General features: G+C 42.6%; 1 protein-coding gene across 1 annotated transcript in view; it reads right to left on the bottom strand.

The window, feature by feature from the left end:
- Nucleotides 1-268: 268 nt before the first annotated feature.
- ADNP (activity dependent neuroprotector homeobox) overlaps nt 269-11887 on the bottom strand; it is a 167753-nt gene continuing 156134 nt past the window's right edge. Inside the window, exon 4 of the mRNA XM_086932458.1 lies at nt 269-4575. Coding sequence (XP_086788584.1) covers nt 1225-4575 — 3351 coding nt within the window. The 3' untranslated portion in view covers nt 269-1224. The remainder of the gene's footprint in view (nt 4576-11887) is intronic.

Here is an 11887-nt window from a genome sequence, read left to right as displayed (position 1 = left end):
AGGGCCCCTGCTACAAAATGCCATTTTTTGGCTGGATAAATGAGAAAACCTGAATGTTTATTGCGAAATTCTTTATTTTTTTAATTCCTTTCGGCATAACAGCTGTATGCCAGAATGACTGCAAGCTTTTTCTAAGCATTGGCTTCTTTTCATTTGAAAAGTGTTAGTAACTGTACTTACATGAATATTTATAAATAAGATATAAAACTGAATGTCGTGAAATACAAGTAACTGATATTCTTTCAATAAAGAAAATGTTTACATTAAGCACAATACAGCATTTTATTTAGATGCTTAAATGAATACAAAGAAAATAAAGATCACAAAATTATACATACTACAACGTGTCATACTATATGGTATAAAGGAATACAACACCAAGTAGGTGTTAACTAAAGAATAACTAAACATTCCAAAGGCAGCACGTGTTGGTTTGTGTGTGCTGTCTAAACACAATGCACTTTATACAGATTTAAAAGGTGTCAAAATTGTAGTTGCAACTTATTTCTTGCATGTAACTACACCATGAAAACTGATCTAAAATACCAGTTTGTCAACAGCTGTCATGTCAAGGATATTCAGAAGAAAATGCTATAATACAGTTTAGAGTCCAGATATATTTTAATGTTGCTGGCCTCTTTCGCGATTGTACAGGTTATGTGCAAAATCTAGGTTTGTCAAAAGATCATACTATAGCTGTTTCAAGCTTTTGCTAGGTAAACTAGAGACAGCATTTATTACACAGCAGGGCAACACTAAAAGGATAAACAAATATATGTTGGGTTCACAAGAACAAACATAAGCTTCACTTGAATAGGTCTAAAAGACTGTACAAATATACATTTCAACTATTCAGAATGAATACATGAAAAACTGTAGATTTGACTATACAGGTTAAACTGGTAGCTCATTTGCTGGGTCTAAACTACCAAGTGAATAAGGATGTTTGAGGAGAGACACAACTGAATGTACAATATGTGAAAAACGATGAAAGAAGAAAATGAACTTGTGTGTTTTTGAGCCACCAACATCTTTCACATTTTTACTGTGTTCATCACAGCGTCTCTCATGCAACTTCAGTCCACTAACTGCATGTTTAAAAATATTGACTGGAACACAAATGTGGCCACATTTTCACCAGCTAAATGGTATAGCATTGAGGCAGTAGCAATTTCAGGCTTGCTGAAAAAACAGTTTACACCCAAGTTCTTTTTTTTAAACAGCTTATACTTGTTGGCTACTCAGCCCCACCCCAGATAAACTGCTGAGCATTGGTTCATCAACACCATCAGTCATATTGTCAAATTGTTCCCCATCTTCACTGTCCATTGTGCTGTTTTGCCATTCCATTTGTTGATTTGAGGAGTTTTCTTCATTTTCAGTTGCATTTCTAGGAGGTGATTGCTTTTTAAACCAAAATTCTTCTACCTTTTTAAATGAGCTTTTTTTCCATTTTGATGGCTCTTCCTCACTTTCAGAGAAAGAAGCATTTGTTTCAGCAGCCAGTTTATCATCATTGGCATTTTCACTCATTGATGAATCATGTGTCCATGTTTCTCGCTTTACCCCAGTAGTGCCATCTTCAACATCAGATACTGGTTGCGACCCCGGTCCACTTGGAGAATGTGAACCTTCATCATCTGACGTACTAGGATCTTCTTGAGCACCTTCGCTATCTGAGCCATCAGATGTGTTTTTGGGTTGATTAGCAATCTCAGTCTCTACACAGATGGAAGTTTTCTCTTTTTGGTCAGCCTTTTCTGGCCAGTTCACAGAATGTTCTGCTGCAGTTTCCTTAGATAAGCTATTTGAGTTTAAGACCTCAGCTGGAGACGTCACTTGGTTATCAGTTGGTGAATCTAAGTTTTCATTGGGTGACCCTACTTTCTCACTTTGAGAAGATACCATGTTCTCCTTTGGAGACAATGTCAGGTTTTCTTTTGGAGACAACGCCAAGTCCTCCGTTGAGGACATCTGTTCCTGTTTAAAAGATGCTGTCTCCTCTTTAGAAGATTCCACCCCCCCTTTTGGACTCTTCTCAATACTACTATTATGATCATCAATGCTTTCATTAAGATCGTCATCAACATTTTCACAACTGTCAGAGGAGCTCTCATCTTTATTGGTATCCAAGTTCAATTTTTTATCAACCGTTTTGCTAACATTTACCCTTGTACCATTTTCATCATGATTTTCAAACATCCATTCAGCACCAAAGTCCATTTCATGTTTAACTTTGTTCAGTTCTTTCATATTAAATCCAAGTAGCACCCCATGTTTGTACTTTTCGCAATCTCGAACACATTTCTTTCTTTTATTGCTAAAATGGGACGCAATATCATTTTTCCATAGCCACAAACTTGCAGCTAGTTTCTCAATTTCCCTTCTACTGGGATAAGGCTGTTTATTGAAGTAATTGGTGAGAAATGTTTTTCTTGCTTCATAGGAATCATCTTCATGACCTTTGGGATCTATAGCAAGAACAACTGGTTCCCCAGGCTTTTCATCAAAGATGGAGGGTGCATCAGTCTCATCATCAAGTTTCCGCCTTTTCATCAACGCCATTTCCACATAGTCAACTGGACGTTTCACGGGTGGTGTTGTTGGAGTTGAGTTTATCCTAAGAGGAGGATTCGTTTTTTCTTGCCCATTTTGTGTCTTTCCAACACCTCTGCAATGAACGAGGTGCAAGGTTATCGTTGAGGCGGTCATGTTACTTGTGTAAACACCAAGGCAATGTATACACTTGTATGTAAGTTTTTTCTCAACAGGATGAACTGTCTGGATTACTTGATGCCTCTCCCTTAAATGATGTGCAAGAGCATCAGATATGGGTCCCTTCAAGATTGAAAAACAGAGAGGACAAAGTGTTTTGCCCACATCTTTTTTATAAGGTACAGCTGCCTGGGGTGGACTTTTCACAGGTACATCTATCTTTTCTGGAACTTTGGGTTGTGGCTTTGGAAGGATAGTTTGGGTGTTCTGAGCATGATAAGCTACAGATTCAGCAGGAGCATCTCTCAGATTGTATGTGGTTACTAGTAAATGTATGTTTGTGTGACTACCCTGCTGCAATGTTAAGTCGAAAGTCAAAGTTGAATCAGTTTTTGGACCCATTTCCTCAGTGGGGTGAGCTGTTCTCATGTGAGCTGCCATCTTTTCAACATCATTGAAAGTTGAGCGGCAGTACGGACAAGAAAGACCATGGATTAACATATGATTAAGTAAGGTATCGGTAGGCAGATAACGATTACAGTACAGACACTTGCTGGTAAAATTGTGTATTTTCATTATATAGTTAGCTACTGCAGGCACTTTCTCAGCCTTGTGTTCTTTTTCAAAGTGTACACTGTACACATTTTCAGGAAACAACTCATTGCAGATGGTACAGATTTTCCACTTCTGCGTGGATGAGGGATTTGCTGCAGCAGCAGCTGCAGCAGCAACTGCTGCAGCTGCTGCTGCAGCTGCTGATGTAGGTTTTGTGCCAGACTGAAGTAGTGATCTTGCTGCCTGATGTGAAGTCAATGATGCATGCTTCAAATGAGCTGGCAGGCCTCCAGGCGAATTTGTAGATGGAAGAGAGTATCTAACTGGCCCTGGGGATCGCTGATCTGTTCCAAGAGTATAGGGCCTACCATTACCACCAGGCATCAACTGTTTCATTGCTTGAGACTGAGGGTTAATAGAGCCTGTTATGTTTCCACCGATAGACAATCTCATCTGATGTCCACCATAGGTTTGCTGTACAGATTTGACTGAATAGCTATTCTGTTGGAGGTGAACATTTGACAGCATGTTAACCCCTGGTGAACTTAATGAAGGCTTTGGTATGCTAAGTCGATTTACCATTTGTTGGGTTGGAAGATTTCGTACATTTCCACCAGACATGGGAGACATTGGTGACATTGGGCCAATTCTTTGAGGCATTCCCAATTGCTTTTTATCCTGTGCTTTCGGGGCTATCATCATTGATGGTTTTGATCTTGGAACTACAACATTAGTATGCCCTATCATTGCAGTAACCTGATATCCGATTCGTTCATGGTCTTCGATTACATGCTGCACTAAAGCTTCGTAGGATTTCGGCATGAAAAGGCATCTTTTGCAGTGAATATTACTTTCTTCTCTGGGACTAGAATTTATAGAGACTGCACCATTCAGAGACTTTACGTCTGGCTTTGCAACATAAGGTGCTGCAACGTGTTGAAAATGTTCCCTGTATATGTGCTTTCTAACTACTTCATATAGAGGATCTCGGTAAGTGCACTTCTTACAGTAATAAACTGCTTGTTCTATGCTGTCAGCCTGCTTTGCTTTAAGAACATCCTGTTTATTCTTTTCTTTGAAACTACTGATGGCTAAACTTTGTGCAACAGCATTTGGTGCATGAAATATTTTTATGTGCATTTCCAAAGTCTTTTTGGCCCCATTGTAGGTACAGTATGGACAGTTGAGAAGGATGTTATTTTCAAAGTCATCATTATGAACGTTCCTGAAGTGACTTTTGTATGCAGAAAAGAACTTTGTAGAAAAAGGACAAGCGCTGCAGCAAAAAGGTTTCGTCCGGTAGTCCTTTAAAAAGAAAACAAGATTTCAGTTAGATCTAGATTACAGCACATACATTCCAAAAAGGTCAAAGATAATGTTACGGTAACAAATCTCAAGTGCTGTCAAAGGTAATCCGAAGCAACATAATTTTCAATCTAGAAAATCGGTCTCTTAGTTCCAACCGATTTGAGGCTTACCACATTGGGGAGAAACAGGAAACCACTTCCAAAGGCAGTCATTAATGTTGCGCAACACACAAAACAGAAGGTATGTTGGGCTTATAAATACTCAAATCCTTTTTTTAAAGTTTTCAGAAGCTAAGTTCATTTCTAGTTGCTTTTTGACTCTGATATTCATCACAGTCAATCTTCACTACATTGTTCAAGGATTTAAACTATTATTTGGTACAAGTAAGTATGATGTAGGATCTCATAACGGATGGCAATATAACACAGTAACAGAGGTAAACTTTCTCACTAACAATATGATGAAAGTGTTGCGTCATCCACTAACAAACTTATGAGAAATCTAATGGAATTCATGCAAGCATGACCTGATAGCATGTTTGAGCCAAGGGCTTCTTCCTCTTCCCAATTTTCTAAATAGACGGTTAAGTCTTTTGGCAGTAGTGATGAACTACTAAGAAAGCAAACTGCGTTTGTGCGTCTGAAGTCATTAAGCTTTTTTTTTATTCAAATAATTTTTATTGGGTGTTTCAGTGTCAAATAAAAATGCATTGAACATACATTGGACAAACAGCAATACAATGGAAACAGTACAAGAATGCAAAAGGATAATAAGTAACGTAGGGTAGCGTACAAAAAAAGAAATACATATTACATTCATCGGCGTACGTGGTTGGTTGTATTGGGGTCGCATATATAACAGTCTTCATCAGTAGAATTTGAAATAGTACAGAGTAAGAAGCGGTAAAGTTATGAGGTTGGAGCTCAGGGTGAAAAAAGCTAATAGGGTAACTCAACCCACCCGGGTAAGTCATTTTTTTTTTGACACAAGAAGATCTGAAGCCAAAGACGACTTTTTGCTGAAAGGTTCAATTAAAATGGGAACATAAATTACCCCCCTTTAACGCCCTCCTGTCCTATATATAGAGCCTAACAAGTATCTAGAGCACTTCTTATGGCACTCATCAATGTTAGGGGCAAGAGGAACAATTGCCAGAATATGGTCTTATAGATTACCTGTACAAATTCAGCATGCACTAACCTACTGCTGCCTTGATAGATCTGAAACCTTTAGATGTACCACCCAACAATGTCGCAACAAGGTGGTTAGCAGCACTATCACAAAGCGATCTACTCCTCAATTACCTTTACTATCTTGCTGGAAAGCATATGTGCACCCGCTACTACAATAAAAAAGCAACTGTGCCTTTCTTTATAATGTTCGATCAAGGCTATGTGTAGGGCATTCAAATACAGCTACTTCACCTAGAAACCATTTTATTTGCAAGCATGAGGTCCTAACAAACATTCTGTTTGATTTCACTTCAAACACCCAGTCTACTTTCTGACTGGAAATATGTCCCATTGATGGTGCTACCAGCACTAACAGGGCACTGAGGACTAAGTTACTTTTCCTGTATCTCCATTATTCTAATCTGTTTCACTACTCTGCTTTCTAATCCTTAATTATTTGCATGCTCATTATTTGACTGCCTTTAAGGAGGCTCTACTAAAGAGGTTGCTTCTTATGGAGATGGGTGGAATGGAACTTTAATTCATGGATGCATGTCAGATGTTCATGCACTGGTGGACGAGCCGAAGAAATACATTAGCGGCCACGAAATTTGAATGTGCTACCGACATGTTCAAAATAACAGAGGTAATGCAAATTAAATTAAAAGCATCATCCTAGACGAGCCTTCACAACACATGTTGGTGTAATAACAACATTGAAAAAATGGGGTGCAAACGCGCTAGTTCGAACTCTATCCCGCAACCAAATTACTTCTCCACAAAAATAACATGTGGTTACTTTAGTAGAGTACTGTGAAATCGAATAAAAAGCAAATTACTTACCTAGAAATCAGTAGTCACCCCATGAGTTTGGTCGTGCATGCTCAGGGTAAGAATTGCATGTGGTTCATGGACGACCAACACAGGATCCATATTGTGCAACTTGAGCCAATGAGTTTGATTAGGAGTTACTTATATGAAGGAGTTGCATGTGAATCCTGAAAAATCTGTCAGAGCCACTGATCGTGTTCTCAAGTGGAAAAAATCTTCTCTAAACCTTAGAACGCATGTCCTTAGGAGATGTCTCCCACCCGATCACAGCAGTTTCAACACCACAAAACCGATAAAGGATCAAAAAAGAAGATCCATTTCATTGCCACACAATGAACTTGCTTACATGTTGTTTTAAACTCACTCATAAACAGACAGTTTGCCCCAGAAATGATTAAAGTTGCCATTTTGTTTTCATAACAAGTTTGTCTTATCTCCGTGTAGCACATTATTATCCTTATTCTTTAGGCAGCCTGTTTTTTACCCCCCTCTCCCTTACTGAAAATGGTCTGGGGCTCCTACCCTCCTCCCCTATCTTTTTTTAGGTCGAAGCCTACCAAAGAGTGCAGTTGTCTGGTTTGCTAAAGACATCTTGGGGATATTCAAAAAGCTGACCTAGGAATCCATCCAGCCCACTGTTTAACCTTGGCGTAACTCACGTTTGCTAGCATTATATTTAATAAGTTTCAGACTGTCCACCATGTCTTTATTTTTCCTCCAGTGTATAACCTGTGTACCATCGATCTTTGCATTTTTCCACAAGTGCTCGATTTCTAAAAAAAGGCTTTTAAATGTTATCATCTTGCCACATTTGGTGTGCGTTCAAAGGCAGATGTCAAATGTCAGGGCCTGTCTTCTGTGGAAGCTTGGTGTTTACTTTTCTTTCTCCGACTACAAAAGGAAAGGCTTTAATCAGAAAATCTGGGACTGTACAATGGGGTGGCTTTCACCTTTTCCCTCATTAAAGGGAGTAGGGGCTCTGTAATAAGCAATATAGAATGAAGAACTTATGTTAGAATGTTAACCTAAGTTTCAGTAAATGGGAGCTGGAGGTCAAACATTTCTCCTGCCTTCTTATTAAAAGTAATAGAATGCAACCGTAGATGGGGACAACTCAGTTGGGGAGTACAATTCACATACCAGCAAGGTACCCAGGCCATTATCTTAAAGACCCACAAAATCTGGGTTCTGGGTCATGGAATGCCTGCCACATTCAACTGTATCCTGGTTGAGGTCCTCATAATGATCAGTCCCCAAAAACAGAATACGCCCACTTCTAGGAGGTGTTAAGCCTCCCGACCTGAACGCTAAGAAAACGCCAGGCATCTGGTCTAGCAGTCTGTGAAGCTGGTGGGCTCCTTTGTGCTGCCAGAGAGTTAAATGAGTCTAGAATAGTGAGCGAAGGTGGTGTCAACTGTGGTACAGAATTGTAGGCAGAACCGGCATTGTGGTCGAAGTTGAGGCCTTGGTAACCAACAGCAATGGAAGGGAACAAAGAGCAGTCTGATATGATATCAGATGGGCAGCAAAAACATATCCTATTGGACCAAAGGGGCTGGCAGGTGCTCCAGTGGGGACTAGGGATATCCGAAATACATCGTACATGGCGTTCAGAAACTGTGTCTGATCTGCCCCAGGAGATGAGAACTTCATGTAAAGCTGACCAGAATGTGGCCTCAGGTTGGGTGTTGCAAACTGTAACATATCCAGGAGCGGCGCAGAGTCACGTAGAGCCCAGGCCATCTATTAACATCCTGGCCTAAGCTTCTTTTGGCCTTGGGGTGTATGCTGCAGCAGGAGTCACAGGCCTGAACGTTGTCGTCCGAACCCAAGCACCATAAGCAAATTTCATGTTGACCATCACAGACCCTGCACTGCTTAAACCTTGGGTGTTCAAGGGCAACATTAAGAATTGGCAACTGAGAAGACAAGTTTAAAGAGAAAGTCTACAATTTCCTCAGGAGAACTGAGATACAGATTTGTGTCGGTAATGCAGAGAAAAGGGAACTGCTGTGAATACGATGACTGGTGCACTTAATTGCTCCAGTGACACCTCAAGGCTTCTGGCACTAAAGTGGAAGGAGCACCCTCTAGCCGTGGATTCAGCTTGATGCTGTAGAGTTCAAAAGGCGAGGAATCTGCAACTAGAAGTTAAATGTTAAATGTCGTATACTTGTAAAGCGCACAGCTGCCCCAGCAAAGGGGCCGGCGCTGTATACCGCTGGGGAACCCATCCTGGCTTTCCCTGTGAGATGGTCCCTCCTGGGCATCTCCAAGGTGAAGACAAGCATCCCCGGCGCTGATGGGGCCGTTAGTAGAGATTAAGCAAGCTATTGCCCAGAGTTGCTGAGTGGGAGCCATGGCTGGAGTAGGCACCGAGGCGAGAAATATAGAGTCCGCTGACCATGGCCCAAGACCCTGCCGCGTCGGGAATCGAACCCTGGGCCGGGCGACCTCTGCTTCCGGGTCTGCCACCTCTAACCAGTAAGCCACACCACTCCACTGGTCATCAGAAGGAGTAGTTTCTGTCCTGTAACTCCAGTTCTGTAGTAGGGGTATCTCTGTTATAGTTATAATCTAGTGAATAGTCCTGACCATGTGCGTGAACCCCGGAGCAATCAAAATTAATCTCTTAAGTTGTCAAAAAATGCAGAACTGCAAAGACACTTAAGAGAGAATTTAAAGACAGATAATGCAGCCTATATCCACCTGCTACACTGTCCAGTACTTCAACTAGAAATTCCACCAAAATAACCACACAAACAGCACAGCTTGCCCAGTTTCCTCACAGAGAAAACTTGCCTCTACCAGCAAAAGCCTCTGGAATGATAGAGAGGAAGGTATGGACAGACAAGCCCCATAGGCCGCCTTTATGTGGCTTAAATAGGATACTGTGCCTTTAAGAAAACTTTCCAGAACTCTCTCAGTATCCCAGAATGCACAGCAGGTCCCTTTTACTTTCAGTTATTTTTGAAGGCGTGACACGCCAGACCTGTACATGAATATCTTACTCCACCGGGGAGGAGGGAGGATGCTTATGACTATAACAGATACCCCTACTACAGAACTGGAGTTACAGGACAGAAACTACTCCTTCTGTAGTAGAGAATCTTTGTGTATAGTCATAATCTAGTGAATAGAATGGCAAGCCCATCCCCACACCAAAGCGGCGGTGGAGAGAAGAAAAATAACACCACTACTGTGCAAACAGATTTCGCAGCGAAGCCTGCCCAACCTGAACGTCTGTCCTGGCATCAGTGTCCAGACAATAATGCTTAGCAAAGGTATGGACCGACTTCTAAGTGTCCGCCTTGCATATTTCTGCAATTGGAACATTACGTAGCAAAGCAGTCGTGGCAGCTTTGCCCCTGGTGGAATGAGCCTTAGGTTTACCCCCTACGGTCTTATTAGCCTTTTGGTAACACAATTGTATACAGGACACAATCCACCTAGAGATGGACTGCTTGGAGGTAGCAAGACCGGTCCTGACTGATCCATAATTGATAAACAATTGGTCTGACCTACGAATGTCCTTGGTTTTATCCAGATAAAATTTCAACACCCTCCTAACATCCAGGGAATGTAAAGACCTTTCCGCTGGAAATGAAGGATTCTGAAAAAACGTAGGCAAAGATTTAGTCTGGTTGACATGAAAATCAGAAATAACCTTGGGAAGAAATTTAGGGTGAGTACGCAAATACAGTACAAGGTTCTTGGCAATACAACGCCTGAATTTCATTCACCCTGCGGGCCGATGTAATGATCACGAGGAACGCCGCCTTCCAGGACAGGTGCTGCAACGAAGCCTTATGAATAGGTTTGAAAGGCTCCTTCATCAATCTGGACAGCGCCACATTCAATTCCCATGAAGGCGAAGGAAGCCGGACAGGAGGGAATACTTTCTTCAAGCCTTCCAAAAAATCTTTGATCACAGGGATCTGGAAGAAGGAAGTCTGTAGGCAGTCAATGCAGCGAGATGAAACTTAATGGAATGAAAATTAAGGCCAGACTGCGCCAAATGTAGAAGAAAGGAAAGGATGACATCCTCCTTACACGTCGTAGGGTCATAGTTCTTGGACTTGCACCAGATGCAGAATCTCTTCCACTTGTAAACATAAGAAGTCCTAGTGGAAGGTCGCTTAGACTCCTTCAGTATGTCCATACAATCTTCGGGTAGATTCAAATGGCCATATTGCGCCATCTCAGGAGCCATGCCGCCAAACTCAAAGACGAGAGGTTCGGGTGCACCATCTGCCCCCCGAACTTCGTGAGAAGGTCCGGCCTGCACGTCAACTGTATGTGAGGAAGGAGAGACCGGTGAAGCAGGTCCGTGAACCACCACTGTCTGGGCCTTTCCGGGGCGATCAATATCATCCGCGCCCTGGACCGGGACAGCTTGATGAGCGCCGGAATCAGGGGAATGGGTGGAAAAGCGGACAGAAAGCTGTTCGACCAGTCGATCCATAGGGCATTCCCCAACGTCCCCTGCTGGTAGTATCTGGAGGCGAAGTCTCGGCATTTGCTGTTTTCGGCGGTGGCGAACAGATCTACGTCTGGAGTCCCCCACCTTGCGAAGACTTCTCCTAGCACTTTGTCGTTTATGACCCATTCGTGGTTTTCCTGAATCAGTCTGCTAAGTGCGTCCGCCTGAACATTCTGCACACCTGGCAGATGGGTAGCCGTTATCGTCAGTCCTCTGGCCAGAAGCCAGCGCCAGATCGCCTGCGCCTCCTGCGACAGAGTGCGTGATCCCAAGCCCCCCTGCTTGTTGAGGTAATACATCGTGGTCGTATTTTCCGTCTGTACAAGCAGAGAGTTGGTCTGAAAAGACGGATGAAAGGTCTTCAGTGCCAAGTGAACAGCTCTGAGTTCCAGGAAATTGATGTGGTACGTGGACTCCGATGGCGACCATGTCCCTTGAATCTATAAGTCTCCGGAGTGCGCTCCCCAACCGTGGAGAGACGCATCCGTCACGATCGTCTGTGCGGGAATCTCCTTGTGGAAGGGAACCCCTCTGAGGAGATTCTCCGCTGAACGCCACCACTTCAGAGACTAAAGAGCATGCAGTGACAGTCGTATCCTGTCGTCCCAAGAACCAGTCCTCTGATCCCACTGATCCTCCAAGCACTCCTGCAGTGGACTCATGTGCAGCGGTGCGTGAGGCGTGAGGAAGATACAAGAGGCAATCGACTCCAGTAGAGAAGACACGGTCCTCACTGTTGTAGATGGAGCGGTCATAAGAGCCTGAGCTTTCCGAAGGAGTGATAACCGTCGCTCCTCCGAAGGAGACACGCTGCTGACAGCGT

This window comes from Lissotriton vulgaris, chromosome 7 (assembly GCF_964263255.1).
Source record: "Lissotriton vulgaris chromosome 7, aLisVul1.2, whole genome shotgun sequence".
Taxonomy (NCBI): Eukaryota; Metazoa; Chordata; class Amphibia; order Caudata; family Salamandridae; genus Lissotriton; species Lissotriton vulgaris.
This window is presented reverse-complemented; position numbering and strand designations above follow the sequence as displayed.